The sequence below is a fragment of the Pongo pygmaeus genome, chromosome 20 (assembly GCF_028885625.2).
Source record: "Pongo pygmaeus isolate AG05252 chromosome 20, NHGRI_mPonPyg2-v2.0_pri, whole genome shotgun sequence".
NCBI lineage: Eukaryota > Metazoa > Chordata > Mammalia > Primates > Hominidae > Pongo > Pongo pygmaeus.
Window position 1 is genome coordinate 42439294 of NC_072393.2, and position 20748 is coordinate 42460041.

A 20748-nucleotide genomic window follows, 5' to 3' on the forward strand; every position below is an offset into this window, starting at 1 on the left:
GGATTTTGTCTGCTTCCACAGTTTAGGTTCCTTGGCTCACTTCCTTGCTCCAAAACCAATGTCTCCATTGACTTTTATATTTTAAAATTAAATTTTAAATATATGAGTGATGCTACCTTGTTAAAAGAGAGAGGCCGGACGCGGTAGCTCACGCCTGTCATCCCAGCACTTTGGGAGGCCAAGGCGGGCGAATCACAAGGTCAGGAGTTCGAGACCAGCCTGGCTAACATGGTGAAACCCTGTCTCCACTAAAAATACAAAAAATTAGCTGGGCGTAGTGGCAGGTGCCTGTAATCCCAGCTAGTCGGGAGGCTGAGGCAGGAGAATCACTTGAACCCGGAAGCGGAGGTTGCAGTGACCGAGATCGCACCACTGCACTCCAGCCTGGGCGACAGAGTGAGACTCTGTCTCAAAAAAAAGAAAAACAGAGAGGAAGAGAAATGACCCATAATGCTTAAGTTCCCTTTGACATTTACTTCTCCCCCTTTATCCTAAATCCTCTCTTCTCTCCCTAAAGGTTATCATTAACAGGAGTTTGGTGTTTATCCCTTTATAAAATATATACTATTTTTATACTAATTATATCACATAGTATTCTAACAAATCCTTCTCAGTTCCTGCAGTCTACGTTTCTGATGGTCTTAACCTTTTTAGCTTAAAGTACCCCTTCGTGAATCTGAAAAGCTGCCTATACTTTTTTTTTTTAATCACATATCAACACATATAAAATGTCACAAGTTTAATATACAAGAAGGCCATCCACATGGAATCTATTCATCTCAGGTGAACAATTGTTTTTTACTTTTAAGTGATAGCTTCCGTCTTCTTGCAAGCACTCATCGTAACTATTCAAAAGCCAAAAGTAGTGACCCAGAATCACACAGATGTGGCTCAAGATCAATGCATGCTATTCAATTTGAAACCAGAACGTGTCTGTCACCTCTTAAAAAAAGAAAAACCCAGTATATATCTCTCATATATAATCGGACATAATTCTTTTTTATTTTTTTATTATACTTTAAGTTCTAGGGTACATGTGCACAACCTGCAGGTTTGTTACATATGTATACATGTGCCATGTTGGTGTGCTGCACCCGTTAACTCATCATTTACATTAGGTATATCTCCTAATGCTACTCCTCCCCCAGCACCCCACCCACTGACAGGCCGCAGCGTGTGATGTTCCCTACCCTGTGTCCAAGTGTTCTCATTGTTCAATTCCCACCTACGAGTGAGAACATGCGGTGTTTGTTTTTCTGTCCTTGCGATAGTTTGCTCAGAATGATGGTTTCCAGCTTTATCCATGTCCCTATAAAGGACATGAATTCATCCTTTTTTATGGCTGCATAGTATTCCATGGTTTATATGTGCCACATTTTCTTAATCCAGTCTATCATTGATGGACATTTGGGTTGGTTCCAAGTCTTTGCTATTGTGAATAGTGCCGCAATAAACATACGTGTGCATGTGAATCGGACATAATTCTTGCCCGACTTTGACCCACTCTAACTCAGTGCAATTTAATTATCTATATTTCACATAGCTATGCCTGATCACACACACAGGTTCATTTGCTCAACAATTCTGGTCACCAAATTTGCTATTTCAGTCACATTACTGGGAAGAGATCAATGTATTTGATAAATGGTCTTGAAAGACCAAGTTTTATTAATTTTTTCCCCTCTGAAGGAGTGGTGAAATTATACTGTATCTTCTCTGTGCTGGAAGTTCACAAGTTTTTGATTATTCAAAAATCGTAAAAGGCCAAGAGGTCTTGAAGTAAGTAAAAATAAGTTCAGGTTTATCAACAAACTCTACAGCCTTAAGTTACTTTCTGCCAGCCAAAGTTTTCTCATCAGAAAATGAGGACAAGTGTTTGACCCAGAATTTGGGAAATCTGACTAGTGCTGTACTGTGCCAAAATTCACTCTTCTTACGTATAACGTTATTTTATTATTTTATTAGTTGATGGCCTCTCAACCTTACCCAGTAATAAGAGAAAATTTACCCTCTAATTAGAAAATAATGGATTCTACCTTTGGCCTACTGTGGCAGAGGAAAAGGCAGTTACCCTAGGACTGGTTTTGAAATAATCTTTCTAAAAACAAAGAAAAAACTACGTTAATTTTGGATTCTTCCCCATAACACATATTTGATCCAATAGAAAAATCATGTCTAAATTGTCAGATAAATTATCTTTTCCAGATTATTCCATTACTACTTAAGGAAGAAATAACTTGGCCATAGTATTTTCACTGTCACACACGATAACACACAGCTCATTTGCTCTTGGCACCCTTACAGACACTGAAATACAAGCACAAGGAAAGCATGTTTATGTAACACAAATCACCAGTTACTCAATTACGGACACACACAAAAAAGCAGATATACACACAGATACCCTTCATAAGCAAACCACAGAAGAGATCTGTGTAGAATCGCCTTACTCTGTCAGACGATTCTACACAGTTATAAAATCCCATTACTACGCAGCTTAAAGTACAAATCACCTCACACCCCACAGCAGGAAAAATCACACACAGGCAGAAACACAACCGTACACACCTGGCCACGGAAAGACTCTCAGTCCACCCCCGGCATTTCCCATTGTCACACACACGCACACACACCCCAAGGGCCTGGCAGGGCACGCAGAGGGTCCTCTGCAAATCCGAGGTTCCGGCGGGTCCCCGCACCGGCCCCAGCTCCTCCCCAGCACCTGCCTGGCCGGCGGGTCCCACCCCCTCCCCTACCAGGGGTAGACCCTGGGACGACTCAGAGCTCGCTCTCGCAGGCCCTGAGCGCCTGACGCCTGCGCACTGAGCGCGGGCGGGCGGGCACTCCCAGAAACCTCCGGGGCGCTGCAAGCGAGACAAGCAGGTTCCACAGGCCGAGCCCACGATCTCCCGAGGGGTGAGCGGCTCGGGCCTCCCCGCGTCCTGGCCGGCCAGCCAAGCGCTAGACTACATTTCCCAGAGGCACCGCGTCCGGAGCGCTGGACTACATTTCCCAGAGGCACCGCGCCCGGAGCGTGGCTTCATTTCCGTTAGTTTGCGAGATTTGGAGGCCTCGCGTGGGGAGAGGGCCGCGTCTGTAGAGGAGCTTGGCTCCGCACCTGCTGGGCTGGCGAACCCTAAATCGGGCTTGGAACCCGGGCGCCAGATCTTGGACCCTGAACTGCACCTCTGTCAGGGTAGGAGTGTCCGGGATGTCGGAGCGGACATGCGCGGAGAAAGCGTCGCTGGGGTTACTCGTGTGGCCGTGTCTCCGGTTTTGTGTGCAGACTACAGCCTGCCTGGTATTGGCGACTGCCTGTGCATACACGACTGGACGTGTGTGGCTGTGGTTTTGTGTATGAGCGTTTGTGTGAGTGTGAGTTGTGACTATGAGGGTGTTTGTGACTGTTTGCTTACCTGGCTGGGATATACTTATGTGACTGTGATTGTGTGTGTGCCGCGTGTTTAATTGGGGTTTGCCTGTGACTGTGAAGTGTGTGACAGTTGTGACAAGAGTGTTTGGATGTGCTTGTGTCACTTTGAGGTTGTGTATAAACCTGATATCGTGGGACGGATTTGCCAGTAAATTTAAGGTGTGTGACAGTGTTGCTGTGACACGGTGTTTGTTACCGCGTGTTTCCCTGATCTCGTACTTGGTTGGGTGACTGTCTGATTGTGTGTGACTGTGGGGTTGTGTGTGCTGTTTTCATGACTGTGTAAAGAGACTAAAATTGCAGCTTTGAAAGGGTGTTTTTGGCGGTTTGTGTCTCTGTCAAGGTGCTTGGATGTAATTATATGCCTTGTACTTAATGAGATTTTGTTTGAGACTAGGTGGTCTAACAAAGTAGCATAATTGGGTGATTGTGCCTCTAGCTGTGTGACTGTGGAAATGTGATTATGTGTGACTTTATGTGGCCATTTGTGTATTCTGTGACCTTATGGGGGTTTAGTCTAGTACAGAAGTAAATTTCCTTTTGGTATTTCTGGGGTTCATTTGGGGCTCAGGTCGGCCTATGGATTATGAGTCCCATGTGGCTCTGTGCTCCTCCCATGAGGCTCTGAGGACTTAAGGACTTTCTGTTTTGACCGCAGTGGCTGCCCTTTCATACATGGCCTGTATTGCTTCATTTCTGTATCCATCCTCGGTTCACCTTGGGAAATGTAGTTACGGGTTCACGACTTCTTCCCTGCGTCCTCTTGCCTTAGAGCCTTAAGGGGATTGGATGCAGGGAAGTGGCAAGAAGTAGGGAAGTCAGACATTTGGACACCTAAGTGAAGAATAGGAGTTATTTGCAAGCCACAGACCTGGTCTTGGGATGAGAATTTTAGGGCTGATAATACCTTCAAGACAGCCACTGGATGCTGGGCGTGGTGGCTCACATCTGTAATCCCAGCACTTTGGAAGGCGGAGGCAAGTGGATCACCTGAGGTCAGGAGTTCGAGACCAGCCTGACCAACATGGTGAAACCCTGTCTCTACTAAAAATACAAAATTAGCCGGGCGTGGTGGCGCATGCCTGTAATCCCAGCTACTTAGGAGGCTGAGGCAGGAGAATTGCTTGAACCCGGGAGGTGGACTTTGCAGTGAGCCAAGATCAAGCCATTGCACTCCAGCCTGGGCAACAAGAGCGAAACTCAGTCTCAAAATAAATAAATAAATAGGCCACTGGAAATATAATGGGATTCCAGGAGTGGGAATAGTTTCAGAGCGAGTGCTTTTAGGAGACAGCCACCCAGTTCTGAACCTGAAGCACTCCACTGCAGGGCTGTCTCCAGTGTACAGCTTTGAATCCAGAAATAAATTCAAGCCCAAGACAGCTGTGACCTGGCCCTTCTTTCAGATACAGAAGGTAGAAAACCTGTTCTAGTCTCCTCCTAACTTTTCTTTATGTTAAATGAGATTAAGAGGATGGAGGAAGAGGATATGTTATAGTTTAGTATATTCCCCAAGAAAGGCCTAATATCTCATTCCATTTTTCTTTTTCTGAGAGTAGAGCCCAGAGGAGAAAGAATGGCTGTTCCAGTAGCAATGTCCAAGGTGAGTATTTCCTCTTTGTTTCCTGAAATACCTTTGTTATTACAGGACATAGACATTTTTGTTTTCTTTTTGAAATTTCCTGCCTTCTTAATGATAGAGGGGCAAGGCAATTTTTGCTAGATTGAGAGCAAAAAAAATGTGCCATTAATTGGGATAGATGCTTCCCCAATAGTGGTTAAATTTAGGAAGAATGGATTTGAGACTCATGGATTTAAAAAGGGGAAGAGAGAAATAGCTCTATTGTGTAATTTAAAAAGGGAAAGAGCTCTATTGTGTTATTTCTGATACAGCACCATTTTGATTTTTTAACTTTTTTTTGGCTTTTTATGGAAAGTTTCAAATGTACACAAAAGTATAATGAATATGCCTAGCTTAAAAACGATCACGGCCGGGTGCAGTGGCTCACACCTGTAATCCCAGCACTTTGGGAGGCCGAGGCAGATAGAACGAGGTTAGGAGATCGAAACCATCCTGGCTAAAAAAGGTGAAACCCCGTCTGTACTAAAAATACAAAAAAAAAAAAAAAAAAAAAAAAAAAAAATTAGCCAGGTGTGGTGGTGGGCACCTGTAGTCCCAACTACTCGGGAGGCTGAGGCAGGAGAATTGTGTGAACCTGGGAGGCAGAGCTTGCAGTGAGCCGAGATCGCGCCACTGCACTCCAGCCTGGGCAACAGAGTGAGACTCCGCCTCAAAAAAAAAAAAAAAGCGATCACTTTCCAATCTTGTTTCATTTATTCTATCTTCGGTTCAAAATCCTTTCTAATTTGCCGTTTTGATTTCTTGACTTACAGGATATTTTGATGTGTTGTGTTTTCAAATATTTTGTGGATCTTCCAGAGATCTTTTGTTACTGATTTCTAATTTCATTACACTGTGTTCACAGAATATACTTTGTATGATTTGAATCCTTTTAAATTTATTAAGATTTGTTTTATGACCCAGAATTTGATGCATCTTAGTAAATGTTCCATGTGCACTTGAAAAGACTATATTCTGTGGTTGTTGGGTGGAGTGTTCTATAAATGTCAACTAGGTCAGGTAGGTTGATAGTATTTTTTAAATTTTCCATATCTTTACTGATTTTTTATTTGTTGGATTTTTCTCCTTGTAGTTTCTTTCAGTTTCTGCTTCATGTATTTTTTTTTTTTTTTTGAGACAGAGTCTCGCTTTGTCACCCAGGCTGGAGTGCAGTGGCCCAATCTTGCTCACTGCAACCTCCACCTCCCAGGTTCAAGTGATTCTCCTACCTCAGCCTCCTGAGTAGCTGGGATTACAGGCAGGCACCACCATGCCCAGCTAATTTTTTTTTTTTTTTTAGTAGAGATGGGGTTTCACCATATTGGCCAGGCTGGTCTCGAACTTCTGAACTCAGGTAATCTGCCCACCTCGGCCTTCCAAAGTGCAGGGATTACAGGCATGAGCCACTGCGCCTGGACTGCTTCATGTATTTTGATGCTCTGTTATTAGGTATATAAAGGTTTTAGATTTTTACATCCTACTGGTGAATTGACCCCTTTATCATTAGGAAATGGTCTTCCTTATCCCTCATAATAGTCTTTGCTCCAGACATGTACTTTGCTTGATATTTAATGTAGCCATTCCAGCTTTCTTTTCATTAATATTAGCATTGTGTATTTTTTTCTATTAACCTGTTTGTGTTTTGATATTTCAAGTGCATTTCTTATAGGCAGCATGTAATTGGGTTTGTGTTTTTATTCAATTTGGCAATCTCTTTTTTTTTGAGACAGAGTCTCACTCTGTCACCCAGGCTGGAGTGCAGTGGCACAATGCCAGCTCACTGCAACCTCCGTCTCCTGTGTTCAAGTGATTCTCCTGCCTCAGCCTCCCAAGTAGCTGGGATTACAGGCACACACCACCACACCCAGCTAATGTTTTTGTACTTTTAGTAGAGACAGGGTTTTGCCATGTTGGCCAGGCTGGTCTCAAACTCCTGAACTCAGGTGATCTGCCTGCCTCGGCCTCCCAAATTTCTGGGATTACAGGCGTGAACAATGACACCCAACCAGCAATCTCCATCTTTTAATTGGAGTATTTAGTCCATTTATATTTAGTGTGATTATTGATATGGTTTGGTTCAAATCCATCATTTTGCCATTCGTTTTATATTTATCCTATCTGTTCTTTATTTCCTGCTCTCCGTTTTCTGCCTTCTTTTGGATTGAGACAAAGAGTTTCAAAATAACAATACCAATATTTTTACCAACCATATGAATATAGAAAAACAACATAAAGTCCTGTTGGAGTTTGATAGGATATAGCCCAGTAGGGATTAAAATCAAATTACTGTGTTTAAGTCATCTAAAATAACACTTCTCATATGCTTAAGCTGCCAGCTGGAAATGCAGTTAGGCTCATTTGTTTTATATTGCTTTTCATGTTTAGGGATTGCTTTTCTCCCACTATGATTTAATTTTGTTTTAAAATTACATAACATATATCCAAAATCAAAATTACAGAATAAGATGAATTTGAAGAAGTCTAGTGTCCATTTCTGTCCCCTCTACCTGCTTCCTTCTTCCCTCTATAGTAACTGGGGCTACAGGCACGCGCCACCATGCCCAGCTAATTTTTTGTATTTTTAGTAGAGACAGGGTTTCACCATGTTGGCCAGGATGGTCTCTGTCTCCTGACTTCATGATCCGCCCACCTCTGCCTCCCAAAGTACTGGGATTACAGGCATGAGCCACCGCACCTGGCCTCGTTTTTGCTTTTTTTTTAAATTTTACTAATCCATCATACATAGGGATGTGCACTTCTCTGAAGTAGTGCATACTATCTGGTTGTTTTCCTTTATGTGATGTTAACAGCCAGCTATTGACATCTTTATGTGAATATGTTATTTTATCAGGGGTTACAAAATGATATTCTAATTCTTCTGCATTTATTAGCTGGACTATATCTATAAAGGGAGCCATCCTTTCTCAATATCTTGGTTACCTGAAGAATAGTTTATGCAAAAAGAAAAACTAGAATAAAAGATTGGTTTTTCTCATTATTTTTCAGCATCTTTCAAAGCTTATTCCGTGTTTTTCTTTTAAACTATTAACTTGTGGATTAAAACATATCTGTTATGTTTCGATCTGTAACAATAACTGTTCTTATTAATGCTCACATTGCTCCACGTATGGCAAGTGGAAGGTTTGCCCTCTCTGATTTGTCTACTTTTGGATTCCTTTTTATTCTTTTTGACATGACCCCAGTAGTCTTTGGCAGATTCCAGACTTTCTGTTCTGACAGAGTATTCTAGGCTCATTTTGTACAATTTCCTGTCCCAAACATAAAATCAGTCACCTCTTTATGGGGCCCTGGTTCCTTTTATAAGAAGTGCTTTTAAGAAGTCACAACCAGGATAGTAGGAACTCTCATTGCTCCTAGTTGTCAGTATAGCCTTAACAGAGCTGGTGAAATACAAATTTTTTAGAAGGAGAAAAAAAATCCTGAGTGTGTACTGATATTTCCAATTGAATTAAAAGATTATAGAGTTTTTCTATCTTTGATTTTATATTTGTGTTTCTTTTATAATCTGAAAAAAATCTTAATTCGTAATGATTAATGATATTAAAATTCTCACTGATATATGTGTGTGTATAATCATTTCAGGTTATATACATGTATTAGTTTTAGACTAACAATGCCAGTATTATTAATAACAGTATAACTACTGAAAAACTCTAAGACATAACTTCATAAAGTTATAACATAAACTCTTAAGACAACTTTGAAAAACAGTTTATAGTTATTTTGTTTGTAGGTTATATTGGGTCTAATGTCAAATGACTATATTTTAAAGTTCCCGAAAATAATCACTTCCTTTATATGTTTAACCTTCCAGCTTTACGCACAGATAAGTTTGTTTCATTTTGCTTTTGGTTTTTAGATATTTTTTTCATTTTGATTTAATTTTGTGATTATAGTTATAGAAAACATACTTGTGGTTCCAAAGTCAAATAGATTTGATTGGTAATACTTTATAACTTTGTTGTATGTCTGTCTTCCTAGAGGCTATTGAGCTGTAATTTTTTTTCATGTAATATCTTTGTGAGGTTTTAGTATTATGGTTATTTGGCCTCAAAATGTAGAACAGAGTGCTATCTCCTTTTTCTATTTTCTGAAAACGCTTGTGAAAGAATAGTATTATATCTGCCTTAAATATTAGTAGAATTTACTGGTAAAGCCATCTGGGCTTCTCTGTGGACAGTTTATTTGTTTGTTTCTACACATTCCGTTTCTTTAATATCCATGGGATGATTTTTATTTCTGTTTTTTCTTGTGTGAATTTTGGCAATTTTTAAGGAATTTGTCTATATTGTTGAAATTGCCAAAATTATTGGCATGGAATTGTATTATCTTTTTAATTAAAGCCTTAAAAAATCTGTGGTGCAGTCTCCGCTTTGGTAATATTTTTTCTTGAAAACTTGGCAGGGGTTTATAAACTGTATTAATCTTTTGAAAGAATCGATTTTTGAGTTTGTTGATATTCTCTATTGTAATCTACTTTATATTGTGCATTTTGTGCTTATTTTTATTCTTTCTTTTCTTCTTACTTTCGGCTTCATTTGCTCTTCTTTTTCCAGCTTCCTAAGGTGGGAGCCTAAATCATTTTTCTAACATAAGCATTTAACACTATTAATTTTCCTCTAAATACTGCTTTTGTTGCAGCTCACAGAATCTGATAAGTGTGTTTCCATTGTCATTCTGTTCAGCATATTTTTCAATGTCTTTTTGCATGGGTTATTTAGAAGTATGTTTAATTTCCAAATATTTGGAGATTCTTGTTACTGGTTTGTAATTTAATAATATGTGGACACTGACCACAGTATGTTCTCTGTATAATTCAGTTTTTAAAATATTTACTGTTACTTGTTTTATGACCCAGCATCTGCTTTATTTTGATGACCTTTCCATACGCAGTTGTTAATGAAGAGTCTGACTCTTGCTAAAATCCTATGTGTGGGCTCTCAGGCTCCACCAGGTCATTCCTGGCAGGCCACACAGGGGAAAGCTGGCCTCCCCGCAGCAGACTTGGTGCACATCTAATGCATTACAGTCTCTAAAGGGAGTTGCAGTGCAGGACTCAGGCCTCCCAGACCAGCCATGCTGTTATGTGTGTTTACATTCCTAACCCAGGCACCTCCATTAGGAGGCCTCTTTATCAGGTGCCTCTGCCAAGAGGACATCCTAATCTAGGGGAGAGAGGAAACCTTGAAGACACTTTTTTTCCCACTCTTAGTACTTGGTAGTTTTAATTTTTTTCTTTATTTCTTTTTTCTTTTTTTTTTAACATATTTTTGGAGACAGGGTATTGCTCTGTCGCCCAGACTGGAGTGTAGTGGCGTGATCATAGCTCATTGCAGCCTTGAACTCCTGGACAGTTCAAGCAGTCCTCCTGCCTCAGCCTCCCAAGTAGCTAGGACTACAGGTTTGCACCGCGATGCCTGGCTGATGTTTTATTATTATTGTTATTATTTTGTAGAGACTGATTCTTGCTATGTTGCCCAGGCTGGTCTCAAACTTCTGGCCTCAAGCAGTCTTCCTGCCTCAGCCTCCCCAAGTGCTGGGGTTGCTTACAGGCATGAGCCACCGTGCCCGGCCAGGCCTCACTACTTTTTCACTCTTAGCCCTTCCCTTGTCTTCTTGTCCCCTGGTCCCAGTCCATAAAATGAATGACAGGAGCTTTTTGTTCTGCATTCCCTTAGCAGTGAGATGACTCCATTCCCTTAGCAGTGAGATGCCTCACTTCTGCACTGATCCACATTTGCACTGATCTGCCTGACCCTCTCTGACCCTCTCCAGGTGCTATTTCATGGTTGGGGTTGGGGGAGTGAAACAGTGGAGTACTCAGCGCTTTCTCTGGGTTAGCCTCTTAAATTAAGTGACTACTAAGTGATTAAAGGCTGGTTGTGTTAATCACTTATTCCAACACCTTGCAGCTCAGTTCAGCTTTTGGTAAGTGGGTGTGGTATTCTATTAATATATATTTATCAACTTGGCCAAGGTACTTGATATAGTGGTATGTAAATCCTCTATATTATCAATTTTATTGTCTACTTGTTCTGTCAGTTACTGAGCAAAAGATTTTAAAATTCCCAACTCTGAGTGTGGGTTTGTCTCTTTCTTCCTTTAGTTCTGTCAATTTTTGCTTCACACATTTTGAAGCTTTGTTGTTAAATCTCTACATTTGGATTGCTGTCTTCTTGATGAGTTGATCCTCCTTATTGCTAGTATTTCTCTTTATCTTGAAGTCTATTTTGTCTTATACTAATATAGGCATACAAGCTTTCTTGTGATTAGAGTTTGTATGGTGTATCTTCCCATTTTACTTTTAGCCCATCTTTATATTTAAAATGTGCTTCTTGTAAAGAGCATATAGTTGGAACTTATGTTTTTATCTTGTCTTGATACTGTCTTTTTATTGGAATGGTTGAACTATTATTAATACAATTTAGTTTAAGCTCTGCCATAGATGGGAGCATCCATATGTGGCTCTTAAGAAGAGCTTAGGGCCACATGTGGTGGCTCCTACCTATATTCCCATCACTTTGGGAGGCTAAGGCAGGAGGATTGCTTGAGGCCAGGAGTTCAAGACTAGCCTGGGCAATGTAGCAAAACGCCATCCCAACAAAAAAAGTAAAAATTAGCTGGGTATGATTGCACATGCCTGCAGTCCTAGCTACTTAGAAGGCTGAGGTGGGAGGATTACTTGAGCCTAGGAGTTCAGGGTTACAGTAAGCTATGATCATGCCACTGCACTCCAGCTTGGTTGACAGAGTGAGACCCTGTCTCAAAAAAAAAAAAAAAATTAAAAATAAAGAGCTTGGCACTTTTTTGGAGTTTAGGTCTTTTAAATTTGTGCCCTCAGCTCTCTGATGAATTTAAAAGAAATTATGATTTTTCATCTTATCTGAATTATTTTTAGGTTGTTAGGATGGGCACAAGTATCTCTTGCAGAAATCTATATGTTGAAGAAGTCGAATTTTCAATTAAAAATGTATTGAGTACCTATATCAATGATTCTCTGCAGGGGCAGTTATTCTCCCTAGAGGGTGTTGAATGTTAAAGTAACTGGGTTGGGGGTAAAGACTTCTAGCTTTTTTGTTTGTTTGTTTGAGACGGAGTCTTGCTCTGTCGCCCAGGCTGGAGTGCAGCGGCGCGATCTCGGCTCACCGCAAGCTCCACCTCCCGGGTTCATGCCAGTCTCCTCCCTCAGCCTCCCGAGTTGCTGGAACTACAGGCGCCCGCCACCACGCCCGGCTAATTTTTTGTATTTTTAGTAGAGACGGAGTTTCACCATGTTAGCCAGTATGGTCTCGATCTCCTGACTTCATTATTCGCCTGCCTCGGCCTCCCAAAGAGCTGGGATTACAGGCGTGAGCCACTGCACCCGGCCGATTTCGAGCTTTTGAAGGAGTGAGGTCTCGGATCTAGGTTAGAAATTACCCAACTTTTTCTGTAAAGGGCTAGACATTTCACATGGCTTTGCGGGCCCTATGGTCTCTGTTGCAACTCTTCAGCTCTGCTGCTGCAGTGTGAAAGTAGCCAAAGGCACTACATAACTGAATAAGTATGGACGTATTCCAATAAAACTTTATTTACAAAACCAGTTGGTAGACAGTAGTTTGCCAACTTATGATTTAGTTGTCCATCAGTGCATAACAAAAAATTGCCTGTGATTTGCAAAATTGAGAACCATACCTGGAAAAATGTGTTTATAATTATCTGGGTCTGGAATCTCTTACATAATGCATTTTGTGCATGACTTTTTCAATTTGCTGAATTTATCTACTTTCCTATTATTGGATGGTTTTACTATTAGCTGTATCTTCCAGGAATGCAACCATGATTTGATTGAGAAAAAGGCTGTACTTTGCTTAAGAAATTTACTGAGTTTTTTTTAACCATTTCAAAAAGTTACAGTATTGATAGCAATGCTAATTGTGATGTTTGTCTTGCCCATAGCAAATAGAAACCTCCATTTATAGATAATGCATTTCTATTTATTCTATATGTACACATGAACACACATATATTTAGCCTTTATTTCAAAATGTCAAATATAAAAGGTGTCAATAATACTTAGTTACATATTGTCATTTTATAAGTCTAAATTTCTTCATTATAAGTAATTGTAAGCATAAGCATTTAATTTGTGCCTTCTAATGTAGTTGTGTATGATCATTAATATATTGAAATATTAAGTTGTTCATTATCTCCATTTTTGACATCTATAGATATGTCGTTATTACCTATGAGTTTCATTTCAGAAGTGGTAGAGATGTTGTTATATTTTCTTTTTGTATATAGAAAGCATTGAGTTTGATCAAGTTAAGAACCACAACATATATCTGTCCCCCTTAGTGTGTGTTTTGGGGGTGGGAGAAACAGGAAGAAAACAACAACAAAGATAATTCTAACTGAATCATTTGTTACTTTGCAAAGCACCTGGTCTCACGGTTCTGCTTTCTCCTCCGTAGCTCTGCATTCTCCAGACTCTGTGCTTTCCTAAGATAGGAACCCAGAAGAGGACTGATCATTTCTTGCAGCTCTAAAGACCATGGCTCGGGTAAATTGGAGTTTGTGCTCTCTTCACTTACTTTTTTACAGAGTATGTGTGTGTTTGTATTCCTTATTCCTGAAGCTTCATTCCTAACTGACCTCACTCAGGAATATGCTCCTCAGTTTGTCCCATTCTGATAAGTGATAGTGTCTTCCCTAAGTGTGTCTTTCTAATCTAACCTTTAGTCACATACTTACTCAACAATCCATTCAGCATCTTTGACTAGGAACACTGATCTAACAAAAGCAGAGTTCCCTGATTTCATAAGGTGGAGGAGGATGTTAAATGGCACCACACATGAAAACCTTTTGAACTTCTCTTTAGATCTAAGTTCCCAGGTGGACAAGACAGGAGTTGGTCTTGACTGGGATCACTCTCAATATGTGGCAAGAGCTCATGCTTTATGAGTTTTTAAGATTAGGAAGATGATTAGGGACTGAATACAGAGAGATCAGGGATCTTCCCCGGAACATATAATTTAATATGGATCAATTTGAAATTCAACATTATGTGCTGGTCTTTAATGTATAAATTTGGATTATGTTTTTCACCTTTCTATTGTTTAGAATGATGACAAGTTACATTTACGGATGAATGGTAAATATGATCATAGTGAAGATGATCATTCACCAGCAGAAGTTGTTGAGAATAATAAACTCTGAGAACCAAGAAATACTTACAAGACTTTTACAACCTAAAATGTTTAAATATGAGCACTTATTAAGTCAGATATATTTATTATATGGAGCTATTCCGTAGCCTATAAAATATTTACTAAATTATTGATGACAAGGAAAATGTTTATGATATAGTACTGTGATCTAACGGTGAATCTGGAGCTTCAATAAATTCTTTAATTTTATACAAGTCTTATAAGGTTTTACAGAAAAATTTTCTCAGTTATTTTGTTTATTCCTTAAATAGTGAAGAGAGAAACTTACATTTATTGAGAATGTATGATACACAATATACATATTGTATAGAATGCTTGTGTATGCTACTTCTTTTAATTGGGACATTGCATTTACTTTATTCCCAGACTTATCTGTAAAGTAAGATATTCTATATGCAGAAAATATGTATAGCAGCCCAGGTGCAGTGGCTCACACCTATAATCCCAGCACTTTGGGAGGCCTAAGCAGGAGGGTCCCTTAGGCCAGGAATTCAAGACTAGCCTGGGCAAATAACAAGACCCCTGTCTCTATAAAAAAATTTGAAAATTATCAGGGCACAGTGGCACGTACTGTGGTCTCAACTACTCAGGAGAATGAGACAGGATCACTTAAGCCCAGGAGTTCGAGGCTGCAGTGAGCTATGATGGCGCCACTGCACTCCAGCCTGGGTGACAGAGCGAGACCCTGTCTCCAAAACAACAACAATAACAACAACAAAACGATAGCCGTAGGAATAATCCGGAACATATTTGTACTTTTCAGCCCATGTGCTCTGTTGCTTCCTTTGTGGAGAGTTCCCCTTCATCTCCCTCTCCATTGAAAAAGTATTTTTTTGGCCAGGCACGGTGGCTCATGCCTGTAATCCCAGCACTTTGGGAGGCCGAGGCGGTTGAATCACAAGGTCAGGAGTTCGAGACTAGCCTGGCCAAGATGATGAAACCTTATCTCTACTAAAAATACAAAAATTAGCTGGGTGCAGTGGCAGGTGCCTGTAATCCCAGCTACTCAGTTGGCTGAGGCAGGAGAATTGCTTGAACCTGGGAGGCAGAGGTTGCAGTGTGCCAAGATTGCGCCACTGCACTGCAGCCTGGGCGACAGAGCAAGACTCCATCTCAAAAAAAAAAAAAAAAAAAGAAAAAAAGAAAAAGCATTTTTTAAATTTCCAAAACTGACATTTTGTTTGTTGTTTCAGAAATTAGTGATGTTCAGGGATGTTGCCATTGACTTCTCTCAGGAAGAGTGGGAATGCCTGGACTCTGCTCAGAGAGACTTGTATAGAGATGTGATGTTGGAGAACTATAGCAACTTGGTATCACTAGGTAAGGAATCTGGCCTTCATGTTTCAGGATCTACCTTTGGAATGGCTGCTTTCTCTGCTGTTATTTCAAGGTTCCTTTTTAAGTAATTAACTGAATTTCTTATTTTCAAAGGAGGAGTTTGAAATTACTGGAAGTAGACATGGTTTCTCAGGGCACCTTTATCTTTTCCATCCTTCAAAAAGCCTTACCACTGCCTTCTAATACCATCTTCCTTGATGATCAAAGGGCTAGATTTGAAGTTTGGGATAGTTGGAATATTGGCAGATAAAACAGCCTATACATTGTTACACTTTAGATCTGCTGAAGGAGCTCTAAATAATTCACAGGCCCAGTCACAGATTTAAAAAATAGATGCAGAGATATATGTTTTTTCTGATAAAAGAGTTTACATCATTTGTATAGTGATAGAGTGGATCAATGCATTTCACCAACAACTCAAATGAACATAACCTGTTAATTAGAACAAACACATTGTCTTATATGTGCTTGGTAGTTGAAGATTACATATTAAGAACTTTGGGCTGGGCTCGGTGGCTTATGCCTGTAATCTCAGCACTTTAGGAGGCCAAGGTGGGTAGATCACCTGAGGTCAGGAGTTCAAGACTAGCCTGGCCAACATGGCGAAACCCCATCTCCACTAAAAATACAAAAATTTAGCTGGGTATGGTGGTGTGTGCCTGTAATCCCAGTTACTCGGGAGATTGAGGGAGGAGAATCACTTGAACCCTTGAGGTGGAGGTTGCAGTGAGCTGAGATCACGTCACTGTACTCCAGCCTGGGTGACAGAGTGAGACTCCATCTCAAAAAAAAAAAAAAAGGACTTTGCATTGGACGTTGAATGAATATGCTAGAATCATCTTTTATTGTAAAATAGTTGAGGGGGAACCTGTGATTGTCTAACAAACTTTATTGTTTTCTTCTGTAGTATTTGTATATGAAACAAAATCCATATCAATTACAACTTTAATAAGTGATTTTCCAACCTAGATGATAACTTTATTCCTTGTGCTGGAGTAAACTGTCTCTTGCCTCTTCCTTCCTTTCTCCTCTGAAGCCTTTAGGAAGTCAATGATTAATACATGTCCCTAGAGGACCCAAGTTGTGTGGAAAAAAAAACCTATGACTTGAGGAGAAAAGCAAGGGTTTTTCACCATGATCTTCCTAAAGACTCTTACCTAATTTCTACTGCCTCCTTTCCCTGTTGGTCTTTTATTATAATTCTTCCCACTTTCAAAAGAGGGAATGGTTGGCCGGGCGCAGTCTTATATGTGCTTGGTAGTTGAATATTACATATTAAGAACTTTGGGCTGGGCTCGGTGGCCCACACCTGTAATCCCAACACTTTGGGAGGCCGAGGCAGGCGGATCACCTGAGGTTGGGAGTTCGAGACCAGCCTGACCAACATGGAGAAACCCCGTCTCTACTAAAAATACAAAAAATTAGCCGAGCATGGTGGCGCATGCCTGTAATCCCAGCTACTCGGGAGGCTGAGGCAGGAGAATCGCTTGAACCTGGGAGGCAGAGGTTGTGATGAGCCAAAATCGTGCCATTACACTCCAGCCTGGGCAACAAGAGCGAAACACAGTCTCAAAAAAATAAAATAAAACAAAAGAGGGAATGGGTCTTCCTCTTCCACAATGACAACACTTTTATGTATACTTGGGAGTCAATTCCTTTCCAGATTGTTTTTTTAAGTTTAGACTTACCATCTTTATTCTTTAATATATTCATTTATCCAAAATATGTTTATTGAAGGCCTATTCTCTGCCAAGGACTATAGTAGCCATTGGGGAAATAATGGTCTAGTTAAGGTTCTTACTCTGCTGAAACACTTTCTTGTGGGAGAAATACAAAATACATAAGGAAACAAAATTATATGTATGCGTGTGTATGTATGTACATATGTATGCATTTAATAAATATCAGTATAACAACAGGTAGTGATAAGCAGTACAAATAAAGGTAAAGAAAGGTAGGCAAATAAAGAATAATGGGGGGTTGGATTGGACTATTTTAGATTGGTAGATTTTGGAAAATCCTCTCTGAAGAGGTAATATTTGAACAAAAACTTAAGTAAGGGCATGAGTCAAGCCATATCTGGGAGAGCAGTGTAAAGGCCTTGGGGTGGGTATTAACTTCGTAGGAGGAACAGAGAAACATTATGTCTAGAGAAAAGTGAATACTGGAATAATAAGAAAGACGGTTAGGCAATGGGAAAAAAAAGACTGAAATTTTATTCTCTAAGGTGGTGCCTTCTGACTCCCATCTAAAGCAATTGCAAATCTCCAGGGAAAGTAAGAGGCCTTTAGAATTCTCATAAGTTAAGATCAACAAAAGGTGAGCTCATAAAGATCATCAAACCCACAGAGAAATAGGTCACAGATGAGTGATAAGTAATCTGAAGAAACAACATATTACATGGCAAAAATCTTTACATAGTAGAATGATTAGATGTAGCTATTGGTGATAGTTTAAAGAAACAAAACACAAAAATGATGACTAATAGATTTTCATAAAGGGACAGATTTGAAAGAAAACCAAATAGATAATTTGTAAAGGTTCTATTTAGTTCTTTTTAAAAATAATCATTAAACGATTGATAAATTTGGCTACATGAAAATTACTCTATCAAAAGACATTATAAAGACAGTAAAAGACAAGCCATGAATTGGGTAGAGATACTTGCACTGCATATAGACAACAAGGAAATTAGTATCAGAATAGACAAAACTTCTACAGATTGATAAGAACAAGATAAATAACAATACTGAAAAATTTGATAAAAGATATCTATTGGCAGTTCAAGGGGAAAAAAATGCAAATTAGGCTGGGCGTGGTGGCTCACGCCTGTAATTCCAGCACTTTGGGAGGCTGAGGCAGGTGGAACACTTGAGGCCAGGAGTTCAAGACCAGCCTGGCCAACGTGGGGAAGCCCTGTCTCTACTAAAAATACAAAAATTAGCTGGGCGTGGTGGCAGGTGCTTGTAATCCCAGCTACTCGGGAGGCTGAGGCAGGAGAATCGCTTGAACCTAGGAGGCGGAGGTTACAGTGAGCTGAGATCATGCCACTGCACTCCAGCCTGGGCGACAGAGGGAGACTCCATCTCCAAAAAAAAAAAAAAGCAAATTAAAACCACAATGATATAATTATTTCACATGCTGTAAATTGGCAAAAATTAAGATGCTTGACAGTACCAGGCATTCTCAAGATTTGGAGGCAGAAGTGCACTATATCTTGGTATTCACAATAGCCAAAAAGTGGGAACAACCCAAATGTCCATCAACTAATGAATGGATACAATTTCGTATTTTCTTACAACGAAATATTATTCAGCAATAAAAAGGAATGAAGTTCTGATACATGCTTTAACATGGATGAACCTTGGAAACATGCTATAAAGAAATACCTGAGGCTGGGCCGGGCGCGGTGGCTCACGCCTGTAATCCCAGCACTTTGGGAGGCCGAGGTGGGCGGATCACGAGGTGAGGAGATCGAGACCTTCCTGGCTAACACCGTGAAGCCCCGTCTCTACTAAAAATACAAAAAGAAATTAGCCGGGCGTGGTGGCGGGTGTCTGTAGTCCCAGCTACTCCGGAGGCTGAGGCAGGAGAATGGCGTGAACCCGGGAGGCGGAGCTTGCAGTGAGCCGAGATCGTGCCACTGCACTCCAGCCTGGGCAATAGAGCGAGACACTGTCTCAAAACAAAAACCAAAACAGAAATACCTGAGGCTGGGTAATTTATAATGAAAAGAGATTTACTTAGCTCATGCTTCTGGAGGCTGTACGAGCATAGCACTAGTGTCTGCTTGGCTTCTGGTGAGGCCCAGGAAGCTTTTAGTCATGGTGGAAGGGAAGGGGAGTCAGTGTGTCACTGGCAAGAGAGGGAGCGAGAGAGAGGAGGAAGGTCCAGGCTTTTTTAAACAACCAGATCTCGCGTGAACTCATAGCGTAAGAACTCACAACGGAGTCTTGCTCTGTCGCCCAGGCTAGAGTGCAATGGCCGGATCTCGGCTCACTGCAACCTCCTTCTCCCCGGCTCAAGCGATTCTCCTGCCTCAGCCTCCTGAGCAGCTGGGATCACAGGCACCTGCCACCACACCCAGCTAATTTTTGTATTTTTAATAGAGATGTATTTCACCATGTTGGCCAGACTGGTCTCAAACTCCTGACCTCGTGATCCACCCACCTCGGCCTCCCAAAGTGCTGAAACTACAGGCGTGAGCCACCGCACCCGGCCAAGAACTCACTCTTTACCACAAAGATGGCACCAAGCTATTCATGAGGGATCCACCCCCATGATCCAGACACCTCCCACCAAGCCCCATCTCTTGACACTGGGGATTACATTCAACATTAGATTACATCAACATGATATTTGGAGGGGACAAATATCCAAACTATATCCCATGCCAAGTGAAAGAAGCCAAATACAAACATTGCATATTATATGATTGCATTTATATGAAATGTCCTCAATAGGCAAATCTATACTGACAGAAAGTAGGTTACTGGTTACCCAGCACTGGGGATGGGGAAGAGGTAGAACGGATGGAGAATGGGGAGTGGGGAGATGAGAAGTGAATGCTAATGAGCACAGACAACATTTCTTTTGGGGGTGAAAAAATGTTTAAAAATTAGATTGTTGTGATTGTTGCACAACTCAATGAGTATACTAAAAGCCATTGAATTGTGCAGAAATAATATGGAAATGGTTGCCAAACTTGTGTGTACTTTAGAAATAGCTACGGTCTTTTAAAAAATTCCGCAGCCCAGGTCACACCCCAGACCAATTAAATAATAATCTCTAGGCATGGTACACAAGTATCATTATTTTTTGAAATTTTCTAGGTTTTTCAAATGTTTAGCCATGTTTGATAACCACTGCACCGTGGTATTATCTGAGAATTTTTTTTAATTGAATGTTCACTCCATTTAATTTATTACCAATACACTTGGATTTATTTATCCCCTATTTTATGCTTTTTGTTTCCTCTTTTTATCTTATGGGCTTAAAACAATTTCTCCCTCCTTAATCAGGGTGGATACAATCTTGTTTTATTTTTTGCAACTCCATTTTCCCCCTTGTTTTGTTTGGAAAACATACAGTATTTATATATTTTTAAAAGTTTTTAAATTTTTATC

General features: G+C 40.4%; 1 protein-coding gene across 24 annotated transcripts in view; it reads left to right on the top strand.

Annotated features, from left to right (window-relative positions):
• ZNF420 (zinc finger protein 420) overlaps positions 1-20748 on the top strand; it is a 114355-nt gene that overhangs the window by 58623 nt on the left and 34984 nt on the right. For 14 of the 24 annotated variants that reach the window (XM_054462413.2, XM_054462395.2, XM_054462408.2 and 11 more), the window contains 3 exons: positions 4993-5036; positions 13529-13617; positions 15478-15604. In XM_054462413.2, the coding sequence (XP_054318388.1) occupies positions 13609-13617; positions 15478-15604 (136 nt within the window). In that variant the 5' untranslated portion in view covers positions 4993-5036; positions 13529-13608. Of the gene's footprint in view, positions 1-2695; positions 3302-4992; positions 5037-6357; positions 6409-12328; positions 12483-13528; positions 13618-15477; positions 15605-20748 lie in introns of those variants that run through there. The other 10 variants (XM_063657625.1, XM_063657622.1, XM_063657619.1 and 7 more) reach the window with 8 other exon arrangements.